The 19,030-nt window shown below is 30.2% G+C and overlaps 2 protein-coding genes across 5 annotated transcripts; both read right to left on the bottom strand.

Moving 5' to 3' along the window:
- Positions 1 to 1,465: 1,465 nt before the first annotated feature.
- Positions 1,466 to 13,378, bottom strand: LOC141454650 (isocitrate dehydrogenase [NADP] cytoplasmic-like). Of its 3 annotated transcripts, none has more exons than XM_074129111.1 (11): positions 13,045 to 13,378; positions 11,858 to 11,973; positions 8,866 to 9,010; positions 8,574 to 8,773; positions 8,358 to 8,492; positions 6,855 to 6,958; positions 5,780 to 5,937; positions 5,592 to 5,685; positions 5,295 to 5,405; positions 5,015 to 5,205; positions 1,466 to 2,489 (listed from the first exon to the last, which is right to left on the bottom strand). In XM_074129111.1, the coding sequence occupies exons 1-11, from the start codon at positions 13,133 to 13,135 to the stop codon at positions 2,479 to 2,481; spliced, it is 1,356 nt and encodes a 451-aa protein (XP_073985212.1). In that variant the 5' UTR covers positions 13,136 to 13,378; the 3' UTR covers positions 1,466 to 2,478. The 3 variants fall into 3 exon arrangements, with proteins under 3 accessions (XP_073985212.1, XP_073985211.1, XP_073985213.1); XM_074129110.1 differs by having other exon boundaries at positions 4,950 to 5,205; XM_074129112.1 differs by lacking the exon at positions 13,045 to 13,378 and adding an exon at positions 12,126 to 12,462 and having other exon boundaries at positions 4,950 to 5,205.
- Positions 13,379 to 14,862: 1,484 nt separating this feature from the next.
- On the bottom strand, positions 14,863 to 18,997 carry Nelf-E (negative elongation factor E). 2 transcript variants are annotated; one of them, XM_074129114.1, is made up of 7 exons: positions 18,645 to 18,997; positions 18,091 to 18,148; positions 17,477 to 17,758; positions 16,507 to 16,853; positions 15,914 to 15,968; positions 15,713 to 15,833; positions 14,863 to 15,078 (listed from the first exon to the last, which is right to left on the bottom strand). In XM_074129114.1, exons 2-7 carry the CDS (start codon positions 18,124 to 18,126, stop codon positions 14,999 to 15,001), a joined length of 921 nt encoding a protein of 306 aa, XP_073985215.1. In that variant the 5' UTR covers positions 18,127 to 18,148; positions 18,645 to 18,997; the 3' UTR covers positions 14,863 to 14,998. The 2 variants fall into 2 exon arrangements, with proteins under 2 accessions (XP_073985215.1, XP_073985214.1); XM_074129113.1 differs by lacking the exon at positions 18,645 to 18,997 and having other exon boundaries at positions 18,091 to 18,619.
- Between the last annotated feature and the right edge of the window lie 33 nt (positions 18,998 to 19,030).

Raw genomic sequence — 19,030 nt, forward strand, 5'->3', positions numbered from 1 at the left:
TTATGATACGGATACCTCTTCAGTGCCTATGGGGTCTAAAAGGAAAAGGAAGGAAAACAAACCTATTCAGCCGGCTTTGGCTAATTTTTTAGTCAGAAAGACCAAATAAATACTTCTCGTGCCTCTTCTAAATGTGTTACTGTTTGTTTTGGAATGTGTATGGTTTTAACAAACTTTAAGTTCCTGTAGAAAGGCCTCAGCCCTAAGATTGCTCTGTTATTGTAATTTATAGGCTATGTAATATAGCAGTAATGAAATCTATATTCAGTTGCTCACTGTTAATGATCCAAAAGTATGACTAAAATAGATATTTTTATTGTCTTCCTGAAAATATGTAGTTGAAAAAGAATTGTTCTATTTTATTTATTTTATTTTTATATTTTTTCACAACTATTAATTTGGTCTATAAAGTTCTTATTTTTTCAATTTTTATTTTTTAAATGTTAATTATAATTATTTTCTTGTTTTATATGTGAAGCCATTTTTTTTTTTTTTTTTTTTATAATTAAATTTCTTTTCTTTTTTTTTTAAACGAATTTACGTTTGGTTAACTCCCTCTGTGTACCTTTACGGTTGAAACAGATGTAATTAAATAAACAAGGATATTCATAAATGGTTCCAGTCAAGTTGAAGCCTAGTGCGAAATGTGTCAGGAGTAGTATGAAATGGCCTCACATCTTATTCGACAGTTAGTAACGTAAAATCTCTGTTACTTTAGAGATAAGAAGAGATCTAAGCGAAGAATCGTCTGCTAACTAACACTGCATATAACGCAAAGAGGAAGTTTATCTTAAGTCAATTAGAGAGAAGGAGGGAACAGCTTCTTATATTGTATTTGCTTGGAATTGCCAATTTGCCATATGAGACAATCGACATCTTGAGCCCAGAGGAGATAAAAGCAAAAAAGTGTCTGGGAAGAATACGGTTGTTGACTTTTATTCTACTGTGACGTACAATGGTGCACAATAAGCTTTTGACTGTGGGCAAAAAATAACCACTCTATATTCCAATCTAATCGCTGCCCATTCTCTGAAAAATAACCACTCTATATTCCAATCTAATCACTGCCCATTCTCTGAAAAATAACCACTCTATATTCCAATCTAATCACTGCCCATTCTCTGAAAAATAACCACTCTATATTCCAATCTAATCACTGCCCATTCTCTGAAAAATAACCACTCTATATTCCAATCTAATCACTGCCCATTCTCTGAAAAATAACCACTCTATATTCCAATCTAATCACTGCCCATTCTCTGAAAAATAACCACTCTATATTCCAATCTAATCACTGCCCATTCTCTGAAAAATAACCACTCTATATTCCAATCTAATCACTGCCCATTCTCTGAAAAATAACCACTCTATATTCCAATCTAATCACTGCCCATTCTCTGAAAAATAACAGATAATATTGTGATTATTGTGATTTTGGGGTAAAACAAATAAAAATACAATCAAACAGATTTTAAATATTTATTTTTTTCTAATCAGTAGTGGCAAATAAATGAATTTTAATGTGTGAAAAATCTACTTCATGAAATGTGAAGCTGTCAGACAATAAAACTACACTTTTTAGGTTTGAAACTATGTTTAGTGTAAATACCTGAGAATTTTGTACATTTTTAAGCTTAAAACTCGTACAGCCGTGAAATCTTGCATAAAATATTTATCAAAAATGATTATCTTATCAGGTACCTGGTTTCGTATTGTTTTTATTATTATTATTTTTTTAAACTTCATTTATAAGAATTTTTCCTTAACAGGTTAAATCCTTTCTCAAAATTAAATTGTAAGTTACAATAAATTTTTAGTTTTTATATTGCAATTTCTACTCAATAAATAATAACATAAATGAGTATGATTTTAATAGTTCACAACAAGAAAATGGCACTGAAAGTGTAAACTAACCTCTATCGGACAACTCTTAGTTAAGAATGACCGAAGATAACAACAAGATGACAATAAAGATGAAATTAGAAAATACAAATTCGCACTTTTTTTTTGTCTTGTTAAGTTAACTATAAGCGTAAAGAGAAAGTTAAATTTGATAAATAACAGGCTTCAAGTATAATATACAGCAATAAATTTTGACTTTCCAGAATTTATCATACTAATATCAGTTATTCATAAAAGAAATCATTAAACTTTAACATAAAACAAAATGAAAATTGATGTCATAAGATAAAACAAATGTATCAATAAGGGCAACAGAATTTCTTTCGTATGTATATTGCACTGTCAGTAATCACAATGAAAATTAAATAAATCAGAGTGATGAAGCCAGGTGTTTTTCTTAAATTTATAGTACTTCTTTGTATTTGCTGCTTTCTACCGGGAACAATCAGGACATGGTTATAACATTACGAATGGTAATTGCTTACAATAACAATAAAGGAAAATTTAAGTTAAATTAGCTGAGATTCATTAGGTGTAATGATGGATTACTTATTGAAGTGGCATTCAATATTATCTTCAAGCTGCACCTAAAAAGTGAAAATAACAATAATAATGCTTAAGTAGGAAAAATTCTCAAAACAGGGTGATAAAAATAATATGGATTAAATGATAACCTCTTTAAGCTATCTACATTTGAAATTTAATATATAAAAAAAAGTAAAGATAAGAAGTAAAATTAAATTTAAGTGAAATAATTTTATGTTCTCCAAAATTAAATGTAAGACATTTTTATGATTCTAACCATAAGAAGGAAAACAAGAAAAATATTTTTGAAATTGCATTTCCAAGTTGAACATTATTTAAAGTACATAAGACTGGACAAGCAATTAAAATTATTAAATGTATACAATCACTCTAAATTTGAAGATAAAGGTTATTTCCTTTAAGGAAATAAATAAATCGATTTCTTTTTGCTACAAGTGAATTAAAGAATATCTCCAATATGTATTAACTTGGTGTGATATAGCCATACACTGAATCTCGTCTGTTCTTTTGGAAGTGACAAAAAACGCTAGAAATATCTAGAAAATTTGTCTTGGTATCTTTTTTAAATACCTAAGGCTCCAAACTGTCAAGGTCAATAATCAAGATGTATGCTATTAAGAAGGTAAAAATTGTATTGTGTTCCAGTTTGGAGCCTTAGGTATTTAAAAAAGATACCAAGACAAATTTTCTACATTTTTCTAGCGATTTCTGTCACTTCCAAAAGCACAGACCAGACTGACTGTATGGTTAGTGAAAGGTTCACTGCGTTGTAATTTTTGTTTTAAAAATTACCCTCAATTGGATTTATAAAATTTTAAATAAGGATACTTCATGATTTTCCAAAATTTGCTAATTAATAAGTTAATTTTTTGGGGTTTCTCAGCTTAAAAAATACTCTGGAAACTTTTAAAATGGACTTTAATTGGACCGAACTGACTTTTTAGTCAGTTCATAAATCCAGTGCAGAATTTGTACTAAATAAGTATAGTAATGTAGGCATCAAATGTGCTTTGAATTCTTCCAAAAACTACCTGAAAATCCTAAAAGGCACAGAATTGATCTAGACTGTCAAACTTCTTAAGCTGCATAATGAAGTTAATAATTTTTTGCCCAAGTTCGTTTGCTTAACTAACCCACATAGTATGTGTCCCAGCTATATTTAAGCACAGTCGGCAAAATGATATCTAGTTGTTTTCTTTAGAATGAGTATTTTTGTGAGAAGGATTTGGTAGAACTGTAAGAGGGAGTTCTTGACGTAGAACTGGACTACAATGACGTGCTCTATAGAAATGATAAGTCTGTAAAGATCATCAGAGAATTCCTTTTGTTTTCTTTTAATATTAGTAACTTTAATTAAATCTTAAAAAATACTTAAATTATTATATTTTGTGTTAGTAAAAAAAATATATTTTCAATTTTTAATTCAAAAAAAGATTAAGAATTTTGAAATAGTTAATTTCCACAAATTTAGAAAATAATTTAATTTGTTTTTGGCAAAATATCTAATACAATAAATATCTAACTAATTTTATTTATCTAAGTAAATAAGTAAACTGACATGTTTCTGATAAATTTTAATTTTAGATTCAATTTATAATTTAGGTTATCAAAAATAGATAACTATTGTAGAAATAGTAGTATCTATTCATTATTTTTTGATTGTATAGACAATTTTGTAAGCAGTTTTTCGTATACTAACATTGCCAAAAATGATGGCAATAAATCTGGGTAGCTCAGAGAGCCATTTGAACTAATTTTTTGAAAAGCAGGAATTAACATATAAAGGAAATTACAGGTATCGATTTTTGCCTACATACCTAAATCGAATAGCCTTAGACAATAACAAATCTTATAATAACTGAAAAATTTAGGGGTCAAGTATTAAATAAATGGGAGGTTGCATCACATTTATCTAGTAAAGGAGGTATATTTTTTTTTCTAACTCTAAAAACGAGAAGACTCCGTCACCCAGTTTGAGCTTATAACTACGTAACAATCAGTCTTTCACGAGCAGAATCAACTCTGAATGCTCAGATAAAACAGGATATCAATTTTAAGACACCTACTGGAAGGGTTGGAACAAATCTTGGAAGTGGAAATAATCTCCAAAATTCTATCCATCCAACCTGGGCAGTTATAACCACAAAGAAGGCCTTAAACGACTCTACTCTCTGTGCATTCAGCTTGGATCTTCTTTTTTTTTTCAGGCGCTTCTACATTGCTTAAGATTCACAGTGTGAGTATACCACGCTTGAATTTGATCCCGGGTCCTTCGACTTTTTTGTCCACCGTGCTAATCCCTTCCTTTCGGAAATTTAACTGAATTAGTGCTCAGCCCATTCGCTTTTTGCAGATAAATATGACTTAAAGAAGTGCAGTAAGATATTGGCGTGGGTTTTATAACAAGAGAATTGTAATTTTAAAACATATATGGTTGAGAATCAACATGCAAATAACGATAAGATAAAATGTTAACTAGTGCTAAAATTATCAAAACATACGTAACATCCTGAAGTGCTTTAAACAGCATGAAACCAAGGTTGCTATTGGTCGTGTAATAAATTACCTGCAGACGCCTGTTTTCCCCCAGCTAGTCTAGAAGCCAGTCTGTCTTTAATAGCAGTCAAAAAATCTTCAGTATGTAAATACATTCCTTCTTTTACGTTTGGAAGACCATGAATACACCCAGCCAAATCTTTAGTCATTTGTCCACTTTCCACACACTCTACACAAGCTTCTTCCAAGCTCTGGCTGAACCTGTTATATCCCAAAAAAGAGTTTTGTTTTTTTGAAATATTTAATTTAATTTATTTATCTATTTTATTTTGTTTATTATTAGAACTCACCTTTCTAATTCAGGCGTATTATCAAGTTTTGCTCTATGTATAAGGCCTCTGGTCCAAGCAAATATGGAAGCAATTGGATTTGTGGATGTAGGTTGACCTTTTTGATGCATCCTTTAACAAGATAAGAGAAATACCTTTACCGGATTAATATTTATTTGAAAAGTTACATTATATGCGATTGTAAAGTTAATAACTGCAATTAAAAAATAATATTTATCCCTATATGAAAGAATTTGATATTTTTAAATAACTTTTAGAAAAAAAAAAAAATTTTCTTTCGTACAATCCTTTGTTTACCTGTAATGACGGGTGACTGTACCATGGGCAGCCTCTGATTCAATAGTTTTACCATCTGGGCAAACCAGCACTGAAGTCATAAGTCCCAGTGAGCCTTAAGTAAAAGAAGAATTACACAAATTAATCACATTTAGAAAACATTAGTTTTTTTTTATTTAGTAAACATAGTTAACACTTTAATAACCTACCATAACCTTGTGCAACAATGTCAGATTGTACATCTCCGTCATAGTTTTTACAAGCCCACACAAAACCTCCTTTTGATTTAAGACATTGGGCGACCATATCATCAATTAATCTGTGCTCATACCAAATTCCAAGTTTCTCATATTTATCTTTGTATTCCCTACAAATTAAATATTAATTTTCGCTTTAAAACACAAATCAAAATTTGTAAAGTAAGTTTTTTTAAGTAAGTAAATAAGTTTTTAAATACGTAAATATTTGTTTATTTAGTGCGAAACACTCAAATGACCTTGCTCATACTGCACTTTACGTTATCAAGTTTTCTAGTAACTATTTTGTGCGAAAAAAAAAATCGATAAAAACAAAAGTATATAGTAAAGTTGAATATCCGCTCATCCGATTTTCTTTTAATGTGCAATTTACTTACTTATTTCTTATTAACACCGCAAAGGGTTATGAGGCGCTCATTACTAAATGAGCTAAATCAACCACCTTACCGGGAAACAGATCCTCCAACGCCATCGAACCTATTTCTGTCGAAAATCCTAAGCTTAGCCGCCTCACACTCTAAACAATACGTCACAAGATATGAGTACTACACTCATAGAATGGAGGAGTGATTCCTCTTAATCTCACTAGTTCTACAAAAAAGATTAGGCTTGTACGCCCACTTGAGTGTTCATACAATAGACAGGGAGACAAGGTTGTAAACAAAAATAACCAGTGTCTACTTTAACGCGCTGAGTAGAGAATAGCATTTTCACCTTGTTATTGACAATTATTCTGTTTCTCTTTGCGACTTAGACAACTCAATAATTCTCTCTCTTTGTCACTGAATTACACAAAATTTAACATCAAATAAGTGCTTGGGGCATCACACTTATAATAGTTGATTCTATCGGCCAAATTACGACTGTTCTGGCCGGAATTAATCATTATTTTAAGTTTAAGATTTTCAAAACATTTAATTCAGATTCAGATTTAAACAAACATTAAGTAAATCGGTTTTTAAAAAAAAGTAATAAAATTGATCATCACACAGTGAATTTTCTATAAACATTAACTAGTAACTCTTACTTTTCATAGATCTCTTGAAAAATATCTTTAAATCTACCATCATATTTCTTTAAAATGGTATTCTTTGTTGAAAGATACAATGGCCATTTCTTCTGTAAAGCAACCTAATAAAAAAAAAAGAAAATTATGAAATAATAATTATAAATAGATACATTTCATTTTCAGTAATTAAAACTGCTAAAAAGTGACTGATTGTAATGTTATCAGAAACTAAAGTCACTTACAACATATCCAAGAAGAAAATAAATATTTTCAATTTTATTTTATCAATATAAGCTACAATACAGAATAAATAACCCAGCTCTTATGTGAATAATTTGTTTTCATTACTTCAGTTGTACAAATTTCAGTTAATATTATCTATTGTTTATAGTTCAATCAAAATGAAATATCTTTTTAATTTTTATGTAATCAAAACATGATAGTAAACTGATATTTTTTTAAAAGCAATTAATTATTTATAAATAACTGTTAGGTCGATTTAATCAATAATCCAAAATCAGACTGTACAACTTTCTTCGAATTTTCAAAGAAAAAGACAAATGAGGACGCCCAGAAACCATCATCTTAATAATTTAAAACGTGATCACGTGATCAATTGTTAATACACATCCTACAATTACCACCTTATTACTGTTTAAAATCTTAAAGATTGATGATGAATCCTGAGCGATTCGGATAGTCTTTTAAAATGGAAGAAAAATAAAAGAAAGTTATTGGAAATGACTTTGGTATTTCGAATAAAATGGCCGAACACTATTTTGAATTCAGTCTAACAAATTATATTTATGTTCATACGTATAACTATTACATAAGTAACGTACAAAAAGCCTTGAACAGTAGATAAGCAATTAATTATCTTTGTTCCTAAACAAAATTAACTTAAAGCATTCAGGACAATCTTACCCTTGCCATTATGGCGATAAGGAGGATTAGAGTACATTATATCTAAACTTTCATAAGTAAAAATGCATCTTATATTCTTTTAAATTGGCCCATTTCACGCATTACAAAATACTAAAATTAATTTACATTAATTAGCATTTCTTTTAAAAATTTAGAATTTTTCATACACCGAAAAGAGGGATATTGATTAATTATAATATTCTTGAAAGCATAAAATCTCGAAAAATAATTAAGTTTAAACTCCTAGATACTGAAAAAATTAATTGATTGGGCTGTGAAAAAGTTACTAACTGTAAAATCTGTATTCAGAGCTGCTTTTTAATGGAGGTTCTATCCTAGAAACAGCACTTATATATAACCTAACCCTCCCAAATCACTGAAAAACAAATTTTCCAGAGGAATAGTAAATTTATGTAAGCGTAGTTGGTAATCAATCAACAAAGTTGGTAATCAATCAACAAAAAAATCAATAGATTCTTTTTAGTGTTTTAAAAATTGAAATAATAGTATCAAGTGACTGGGACTAAGTTGTTTGAAACCTACCAAATTACCAGGAAAACGATAGAAAGAAACCAACATCTGAAAAACATCAATTACCTGTAAACTGGAATGTGCGAAAGCAGCAATTGACTCATCCACATTATACATAGCCAAGGCAACGCCTGGGGTTTTAAAGTCAAATACTTGAAACTTTTGAACTTCACCAGTAGTACTAGTATGTACTAACTCAAGCTACAATAATATAAACCAATTATATTTTTAAAAAAACAGAGGGATTCACATATAAAATTAAGAATATTCTTAATATTTTACCTTCCCTGGAGAGCTAACAACGTAGTCGGTAGCTTTATATTGGTCTCCATGAGCGTGTCTACCAATAACTATTGGTTTTTCCCATCCAGGTACCAATCGAGGAATATTTGTACAAACAATTGGTTCTCTAAAGACTGTTCCGCCTAATATATTTCTAATAGTACCGTTTGGTGAAAGCCACATCTTCTTAAGATTAAACTCTATTAAAAAAAAAAGGATAGTTATTATATTTACCATTTTATATTTGAATAAGGCCTTCCAAATTTAATTTAAATTATACTGACTATTTTACCTTTTACTCTTTCCTCATCAGGTGTGATTGTAGCACATTTAATACCCACATTATGTTCTTTTATAGCATTAGCAGCGTCAATAGTGACTTGATCGTTTGTGGCATCACGATGAGGCAGCCCAAGGTCGAAATATTTACAGTCAAGCTGCAAATTAAAACATTTATTACCTAATAAATACACACCGAAATATAAAGAAAAAAAAATGTGAGCTCTGTGTTTTTGAAAATGAGTGTTGTAAATAAATAATTAATATTGTAACATAATTCTTACAAAAAATATTTTTAAATGTGGTTTAAAAAAAAAATAACATTTTATAACCATTATAATGTCAAATGTATCAGTTTAAAAATTATGACAGCGTTCTTGCAATTAAAAAAATTAATTTAATTACTAAGATATTAGACTAGTTTTATTTGATCGGCACCTAAATACGTGGCAGAGATGGGCACTAACTAAAAATAAATTTAATTGATTATTTTTTTTTTAAATTAATCAGAATTTTATCAGCGAAATTAATCTAATTTCTATCTTATTACAAATTATTAGTGAACTAAATTTCAATCTTATTCGTTAATCAATAAAACAAATTATGATTAAATCTGAGATTTTGATTTTTTTTTTTTTAATCACCGAATTAATTTAATTTCAATCGTTAATTAAATTGATTTAAACCATCACTATATGACTTTTCAACTAATAGTTCGGACCACGTTTTGGCGAGGCCACCTCTCTCAGTAACTCCAACAAAAAAGTTGCGATTAATTTTTTCAGAATTAGATTTCACAAGCATACGGATTCACTAAATCAAGATAGTTGCACCCTTACAATCACTTTCAACCGTGTTGATAACTCATTAGACCTACATAGGACCATTCTTATACTCTCATTTTACAATGGGTTAAATAAGGTTTTCTAAACTTCCGTTTAGATATTTTAAGGTTTTACTACCTGTAAGTATTTGATTATTAAATTTCTAACCAAACTTCCAAGGAGAAAGAAAATCAATACACCGGAAGGTATTTTAAAGAAAGGCTTTTTCTGTAATTTACTGTGAATTTGCCAAACGGATTCATTCGAAGCTGATCTAATGGCGTACTTGAGCTTAAATGTCAGTTTGGCTCGTAATCTTCTCTTAATAGTTTGGTCCAGAGGGAATATGTCGCATCCAATCAACATTATTATTAATTTGATACCTTTTTTATTTTCATTACGGAATTCCAATTTACAATAAAATTTAATTATATTCGTAAATTATGGTAAGAAAAAGTAATGTGAGTGTTCATAGGAGATTCTTTTCATGAGAAAGTAAAGTGAAACTGCCGAATATTGGCGAAAACTATTCCAAAACGATCTTAACTTAAGAAAAATTACTTGAAAATTGAGAATATTTTTTAAAAATAATTTTTTAGCATTTTTTCTTAATATTTACGTAAGATTTATATTACTTCTAAAATAACAAAAAAATGATATTAATATACGAGAAAATAATAAAAGATTTAGAAAAATAAGTGAAAGGTATTGAAGCACCATTGTTATTACGCATTGACCAGCCATGAATCGTTTTCATTGGACGGGGCGTGAATTACTCTGAAGGTGGGCATGACCCGCCCACAGTCTGCAACCATACTACATTGTGATTGGCCAATACTTTAAACCTCATAATTTCAAAGAAATAAGTGATTTAATCTTCTTTTTTTTCTACATTTCTCCCATGGGTATTTGATAAACTTTCGAATTAAGCATGAAAAAATATCCCTTTAAAAATACGATAAATAATATTTTTTTAGGAATAATACTTTGTGTTTTACGCAATTATCGTTAACAGAATCAAAAATCTTGAGATTTTTTTATTGTTTAATCTTGAAATAGATAAAAGAGGAATGGGCATATTGTAGGCTTGTAAACCCACAAGCCAAAGACCGGAATGGGAGAACCCTCAAGCACTCTCATCAACATTGAGATGTGGACAAAGGGAGTCAACCTCGCCATTTTTGGAGAGGATCTTTGGGAACAGAAAGGGAACAATAGTTAAAGAGAAGACATTTAAAATGTTTTTCCTAATCTACAAGCACTTTCAACAATTGATGGCAGTCGTATTGGTAGAATGAAGGTGCTGAGTTAAAGAAAAGTGATATTGATGTAGATGAGGCATTAGATTACTAGAATGGGGGCGCCGAGTTTTAGAAAAGCCAAGGAGACGAGGCAGCTGGTTGGTGAAGTGAAGGTGCCGAGTTTGAGTGTTGTGATAATAATGATGGTGATGAGGCACCAGCTACACAAAATGAAGCTGCATTGGCCCGACTCTAGTTCAACCATTGGCAAATTGTGGTTATACAAATTAATCACTTAAAGTTTGATTAAATTAAAAAAAATTAATCGTCCAAAGTGTTTAAAACTAAATTTAGAATTTAATTCAATCGATTTAAATTTTTATTATTTAATTTTAATCTTAATTTTTTAGGATTAAAATCCAATTAAATTAAAAGTGAATTTAATTCAATCAACTAATTTTAGACGATTAATTATTTTAATTTTAATCATGATTAAAATTAAATTTTGTTTTAATTCAATTGGAATTAAATTGATTAAAATTTTACCCATCCCATATGTGGTATCTCTTGATTGCTTAATAGTAAGTAGTTCCTCGGCAAATTGCGCGGACATGCTTTTAGTACGGAGATACATTCACAGAGCTTAATTCAGTGAAAAGAAGAGATAGAACCCGAAAATGAATTAGAGAGAACAACGATGGGAAACTAGTTTAAAAAAATAAAAAAGTCTTAAAAATCAAGACAGAATAAAATGAAAAAATTAATAAATAATACAGAGATTATACTATAAATACATATAAAACGAAATTTGTACTTTTTTTTTTTTATTTAAAGATACTCCAAGACATGGATAAATAGTTCATTAAAAAACTAATTCTGATAATGACAAAATAAATTTCAGATTTTTTTTTTTTTTTTTGTAAAAATGCAATATACTTACTTTAACATAAGGGAAAATAAGATTTTCTTTTATATTTGCCCAAATAATTCTTGTCATTTCATCACCATCCATTTCAACCACAGGATTTTTTGCTTCAATTCTTTTGTCATGGCTATCTGAAAATTACAATAAATTGCTATCCAAATACATGTGCAAAAATAATAGAAATACTAATAACAGAGATTAAAAAAAAAAAAAAACAGTGATTAAGTGAATTCAGAGTAATTGCAAAGATTATTGGTTACTCATTATTTAATGCAAATCTCACTGTTTTTAGCTATGGTCATAAACTGGTTCAATTATTGCAAAATGGGCTGCCTCGGAGAGCAAAAGCTGCGTACGTCAAAATGGAAAGTGCAATATGCTAGAATATACAAGTATGGATACTAAGCAGCAACATGTCTTGAATAATACTATTAATGAATTGTTGACAAACAAATTTAGACGGTGATCAACAGCACGAATAGGTTTTAAATCGGTAATAGTTAAGGAAAAAACATTGCGACGGTCTTGCATTTACATATGTACATATGTATATGCTCCATAAGATTTTTACAAACTGAAAAAAGTTACTACTATCGTAAACAAGTTTGCCAAACTGACCCCACAGTGACAAAACTAGAGATAAAATAGTGCAAAATAAAATTTAAAAAAAAAAATCAGGTGCTGGGGGTATGAAGTTTTCTACTTAAAAGTAGGGCATTCAAAATGTATAACCTAAGTACATTCAAATTTTTTTGTTTCTCATTTTAAATAACGTTGCAGTGAATCTTCAAAAAGCCAGGTTATATTCCTAATACCGGTAATACATGAAAGATTTCAAAACCGCAAGGGCATGCAGTATTTCGGGAATGTTTTATCTTTCATGGATTCAGTTATTTTTGCAAACTTTCCTAGAGTAAATTTATAAGAAGTCATTGTAGTTATTTGAAATACAATTCATTTAATAAAAGGACGAACCTTTTAACATCAATTTATTTTGTATATTAAATTCATTACAAATGAAAAGAATGAGACAATATTTGTGCCTTTGTCTGAATACAAAAGACACAATGACAATCCGCAAGGACATGATTTGCCCAAGAAAGCGAGGACTTAGTAAACTCGGGTAGATGTTACCAAGTACCTATAGTTTTGAATAAAAAAAAGCAATAAGGCAATAAAGCAATAAGTTATGGTTCACTTACATTTTCTTTGAGAAATAACAGCGGGCGCTAATTTGCTTGAATTCAGCTGGAACAATGGTTTGAGAACACCATTAACTTTATTCTTGGCCATGTCACAATTTAAAATGTTTAAAAATACTGTTACAAATAATAAATAACAGGGATGTAAATTTCAAAAGTGATTTAACGGCAGAATAAAGTTTGCAGATGAATTTCGTGAAGACGTAGCGAGTACCTCACTGGTAACCACCAACAACACGAAATAAACTGATACAGAACAGACTGCACCAGACTACAACACCCTGACGTCAGTTGCCTTCGAGTAGTGAGTGACAAGTGGCAATAATGCTAACGACAGCGAATACCGTGTGGCGTCATCGACTCGTGTATTTTAATTGTGTGTTGTGTGGAAAGGGAAAGATACCTTGGATGTGCAATGGGAATTATTATTCGATCATTAGAAGGACATCGATAATTTTAAAACAGAGAAACATCGATGTCAATAAACTCCTATGGTAACATTCTTTGCACATGTATTAATATAATTTCATAATTTTATTTATATCTTTGATATTTGTTTAATTTATATTTTGCCACTGTTATAATCCTTATTTAATTATATTATAGAACATCATTTGTCACATTAGCATATAGATTCACTCAATCATTCACCAATCGAAATAAAGAATGCTTTTGCAAAATGTCTAAAAGTTAGTCCAATAAAATCAGAACTACAAAAATCTATTTTCTTAGATTTGAATTTTTAGCAATGTAGCATTGCATTTAAGCCCTTTCTTTGGAGGTATAACACCAGAGTATACCACTACGGTATATTTATTAAAATTGCTCGTTAGGGGGATGCTCACTAGTGTTAGAAGCATAGTTAAATTAGATTTCACCATCCAATATTATGTTTGAGCTGACAATGGATGATAGTGCAAAATCTGTAAGGAATTCAACAAATCAACGATACAGTCGTGCTACTGGAGAGACCCTTAAAAATAATCATTTCAGGTGAAAGCTGAGCTTAACGGAGCTGCAATTTAACAAAGACTCGAAATAGCCCCCCCCAAAAAAATAAAATTGGCTATTCTACATATTAACATAATAAAGCCCATCAATACTTTTGATAAATATAAAGTTTAAATTTAGTTATAAAGAAACAGTTATTAAAGCAGGGGTAGCATCAGTGATTTAGGACTTGTTTTCTGAGTCAGATCGTGGTAATCTGTTCTGGGAAAAATGTTAACCCTTATCTATTACCACTCCAAAAACTCGGCAAAATAATTTAAATAACACCATTAGTTTAATCAATACATCTTATTTTATAGATTGCCTGATAGCATGTATTTTGTATTGAACTTTAAATACGCTTCCAGCAGACCGTTTTACCACGTCGTAAACAAACTTTCACATACAAATAAAACTTAATCATGGACTTTAATTATCATTAACATCATTAACTTTAACCATGGAGCCTGCAGGGAAGCAGTTGGAAACTATTCGAATTTAGCGTAACATGTCATCTCTAAATTACAATTGGACTACTATTAATGCTCGAAAGAGTGACTTCCAAGCAGCCAAAATTTATAAAGAAGGTTGCAATGAGATTTTAATAACTCTCTGTACGATTATTTTCTCTCCTTTATAAGAAGAAATAGCAAGTAAAAAATAATTAGATAATTAATTTTTCTGCTGGCCGCAGAAAGGCTGGAGAACAGTGGAATTTCTGCAAATTTTATTGAGCAATTTATAGCATAAAATATATTTTCACATTTAATTTGTACAATGTATTTACAGACAAAAGATTTTTCTTCAATAAAACAAAATTTAGCTGAAATTTTTATGTTAGAAAAGATGGAGTTATTGCACCAAAAATATGTACAACTTAAACATTATTAATAAAAAACTTATTAATTTTATTTACAATGGCATAGTTTCTTAACAGCTAAGATTTCAAATTAAAAGCTTTACTTTAATCAAAATAATTATGGTAGGACACAATTTCTCTTCCTTGAAATTCCTTGTTACTGCCTTTTTCATTTTTTCTATTAGCTGGAAAAAATAAATAAAAATGAAAAAAACCCTTACTTTTAAAAAATGGAGTAGAATTTTTCAGTGTTTCAGAATTTATTCGAAAGTCGCTTCAACGAATTACATCAAACATGTAGATACTAACAGAACACATGTTTAGTCTGGCGGTACTAGCCAATATAAATAATTTCATACTAATTAGGAAGTTTGTTTTCTGTCATTCTGGCAATCAATTTTGAGAAATCAGATTTGTGAGTGATCTCCACATATACATATAAACTGGCTTCCACTTATTCAGACAGCCCCGTATACATTTTCACTTTGTCCCCACAGAACTCATTCACTACATCTACAGAGATAAGATGAACTATTATAGGTAGATAGCCATTCTCTAAAGGTAGATAAAGATCCGATAGGTCAGCACCAAGAAAAACAACCCGGTGACGGAAGAAATCATTAATAATTAAAAATATACAATCTATGACCTTCAAATGTCATTCGCAAAATTCAATTTAGCATGAATTAAAGAATATGGAACTTCTGTAAAATGACGTTTCATCCCACATTCTCAAGTGGCTACAGCAAAGCATTAGAAATTATACGTTGCTTATACATAACAAGAAAATGACGACTATATTAAAAAACAAAAACCAACCTGCATTTGCCCAAACTTTTTGATTCCGGTTTGAATCTGGACTATTATCGCTATTGTACATTGGCTGTCTTCTGGCATAACTGACAGTCAATTGGCACTCAGCTAAGACACTACCATTTAACTGAAAATATAGATTAAAATCAGAAAGAGAAAGAAAGAAAACGTGTTACGATTACACTAAAAAAATTCAAACAAACTTACGGCTGAAAGGGCTGCTGCAGCACATTTTGGGTCTTCAAATGTTACGAAACCACGGCTGTAAAATTATTACAAGGTTACATGAAAGCAAATGAAGAATGCATTTCAAATATATAAGTAAATACATTTAGAAAAGATCAAATTAATTGCAGTAGCAAATATTCAAATAGAATGAAGAATAAAAGTTAGCCTTTTTTAGAATAAAATAAATGTTAATTTGTAAATAAGCAAAAAAAGAAAAGTTAACCAGGAGAAAGAACCATGATGCTCCCATTTGCCAGTAAGTGTCATTACTCATTTCTGAAGTACATGAAAAGCGAAAACATTTTCAGGAAAGCTATAAGCTCTTTAAATATACGTTTAGGTACTCCGTTCAGACATTAAAAGTCGATTTGTGGGCCACTATCAAAAGTTATTTCTTCCAAAACGTCAAATTTGCGATAATATTAACACATTCACCAGAGTGCAAATCAAACAGATTAGCGGCATTAAAATTGGCACGATTAGTGATGTCAAAATGCAGACTGTAGGGCAGCTGTACATTAAAGAACTATAATTAATACAAAAAATAGAAATAAACTCTCTTTGCTACTTACTCTTTATCAGATTCCATTGATATGTTCAGGATACTTCCATAATCTGAAAATGCTTTTTTCAATAACTGAGTATTGATTTTGTACCCTTGAACAAACAATGTATTGCCTCCTGTAGTTGGTGTTGAAGGTGTTGAAGAAGGCGATGGAGTTCTAACATTCTCTTGGGTCGTACTATTAGTAATTACACTACTATTGTTACTGCTATTGCTGTTGTTATTACTATTACTACTACTATTATTATTATTAGTGGATTTTTGAGTAACTTGAGCTCTAACAGGCGCTGGTGGGTAGTCAGGATCACGGGTTGAGGGTGTCAGCCGGTCATAGAGTTTTGTATCAACCCCTACCTAAAAAATAAATCTGTATTAATGTTTGTTTGCAAATGTCTGATACGCAAATATAAGCAAGCTTCTTTTTTTCAACCGTAATTGTTTTATTTAAATAAATAAAATGCTATATTCTGCGAAAACAGCTGCAATAGCTAAAAGCCGTATGCATAGTACCAAAAATTTATGATAACACGAATTTATGCATTACGAAATTATTTTATAATTGGAAATAGTTCTGTAATAATCGGCTAATGAAAACCATATTTTGCTCTCATAGTAATCCATCATTTTTTTGCAATATGGCATTAAGCCTTTCATTATAACATTACAATTTTTCTCATCATAACTAGTACAATTCATATCTCTTTTTTTTTTAACCACGTCAAGTTGGTGATAATATCAACTTATTCAGGTGATTGCGATATCTAGCCGCTCGGCTAAACGTAGAACCTGGAGGCAGTGATTCCAGGATACCTAATAGAAAGAAAGAAACGTGACGAAAAGCAGGTTTTTCACTGTATTGGCTCAGAGAATGCATTTTTTACTCAAACAAGCGAAGACGTCACCTCTACTGGTTACTTATCTGGCAAAACGTTTTTTTTTACATCAAGAATTAAAATAAAATACTAATAGAGCAATACCTTGTTAGCAGCTGCTGAAACGGAATTAGAATTAAAAAATGGATGGTGTCCGCTGTTTTCTGATCTGGGGCGTTCCACACCGCTAGTCCTTCCGCCACCAGGTCGTTTAAAGCCAGTTGTCTCATCTCGTTTATTTTGTTTCTTTATTGCTGCGATAGCACCAGATTTAATTAATTTTTGAGCTATTTCTCTGGCGTCCCGACCTTCAGCTTGTGGCCTTTTAACTGGTGTTAACCGTTCTGGTTCACGAACAGGTGCTTTCAATGTTTGCAAAGCTTTTTTCTAGAAAGTAAAATGAAAATAAAAATATATGAACTAACAACTTTTATATGCGCTGTTTACTAAAATGACAAAAAGAACTGATTAGGTACGATTGTTACAAAAACAAATGCAAAACATTAGAATCGTTAGGTAAATGTAAGAAAAAGTAGGAGTATTTAAATGTAGGTTCTTACTGAATGGCAGTATTTATTAGTGAATCATTATCCCTTATCACACTAATTTTATTTTTAAAAACGTAAAAAAAGAAAATAGTTAAATGTATTTTTTAAAATTAAGCTTTAATCACGTTAAAAACAAAATATAATTAAAACCTAATCAATAAGTTGACTCACCTTTCGTTTCAGTTTTTCATATTTAGCTTGTAGCATAGTTTCTTCTTCTGTTAAATTGCTAGAAAAATGCAAAAATACCATTTTCGTAATTATTTAACAACACACTGCCAAAAGTAAATATTTTGTAGCCAAGTAGCAACAGCATGTATGTACCAACAGGTTATAAATAATACGAGCAATATTCTGAATGAATGATAAATCGATTTTTCCTTCTTCGTTGATCGATAGTTAGCGATTTAGATTCTTATTGAAAGAAACACTGGCGGAAAATGCAAAATGTTCTAATGGCCGTTGTCTTAATAACAGCTACGTAAACATTTTTTGACAAACTTTTCTATGAAAAGTTTAGCACGACCTGAACAATGCGATATGTACTAATGTTTTGAAGTCACTTGCAATCCAAAGAAGTTGTTTTTAGATAAAAAGAATTTTAAATTTTGTTTGGGCCCTGAAGTACCTACAGAATTCTACCAGTAGTTTTACTTTATTGTTTATGATATCCATGGCAATAGCTGCAATAATTTACTTTAAATCTGGTTACACTTTCTGCATACCTCAAGATCAACAACTTTTATTTTAAACATTTATTAAGAACTCTATGGTCACTTCTTATGGAGAGAGGATAGTTAAGCTTCTCTGTAATTGGACAATTACTGGAATATACTGCCTCATCACTTATTTTATAGAGTCGATCAAATGAGTGCTATATTTCGAGTGTAAGCACTTTAGTATGTACACAACATGACCGAAAATAGCTTCAACTGAATTCTAAAAAATGATATTGACTATAAAATGATTGAACAGTTCTTCCAGGAAAACATCTTGAATGCAATTGGTTTAATAAATAAAACATTTACTCGATTTTCGAACACTTTTTTATTAAATTTATTATTTTAAAAAATAATACAATTTTGGCTCCAACATGTGACAGAAAAAAAAA

Source organism: Rhodnius prolixus, unplaced genomic scaffold (genome assembly GCF_049639745.1).
Source record: "Rhodnius prolixus isolate KJV_2025 unplaced genomic scaffold, Rpr scaffold_9, whole genome shotgun sequence".
NCBI lineage: Eukaryota > Metazoa > Arthropoda > Insecta > Hemiptera > Reduviidae > Rhodnius > Rhodnius prolixus.

Excerpts from the sequence above, each read along its gene's own strand:
- LOC141454650 (XM_074129110.1), bottom strand. The coding sequence starts at position 13,135 with ATGGCCAAGAATAAAGTTAATGGTGTTCTCAAACCATTGTTCCAGCTG. Across the intron at positions 5,686-5,779 it reads CATTGTTGCACAAGGTTATG|GCTCACTGGGACTTATGACT; the intron begins GTAGGTTATTAA and ends CTTTTACTTAAG. Across the intron at positions 5,406-5,591 it reads ACAGTCACCCGTCATTACAG|GATGCATCAAAAAGGTCAAC; the intron begins GTAAACAAAGGA and ends ATCTTGTTAAAG.
- Nelf-E (XM_074129113.1), bottom strand. The coding sequence starts at position 18,171 with ATGGTATTTTTGCATTTTTCTAGCAATTTAACAGAAGAAGAAACTATG. Across the intron at positions 17,759-18,090 it reads ATGAAAAACTGAAACGAAAG|AAAAAAGCTTTGCAAACATT; the intron begins GTGAGTCAACTT and ends TTTACTTTCTAG. Across the intron at positions 16,854-17,476 it reads TTTCAGCAGCTGCTAACAAG|GTAGGGGTTGATACAAAACT; the intron begins GTATTGCTCTAT and ends TTTATTTTTTAG.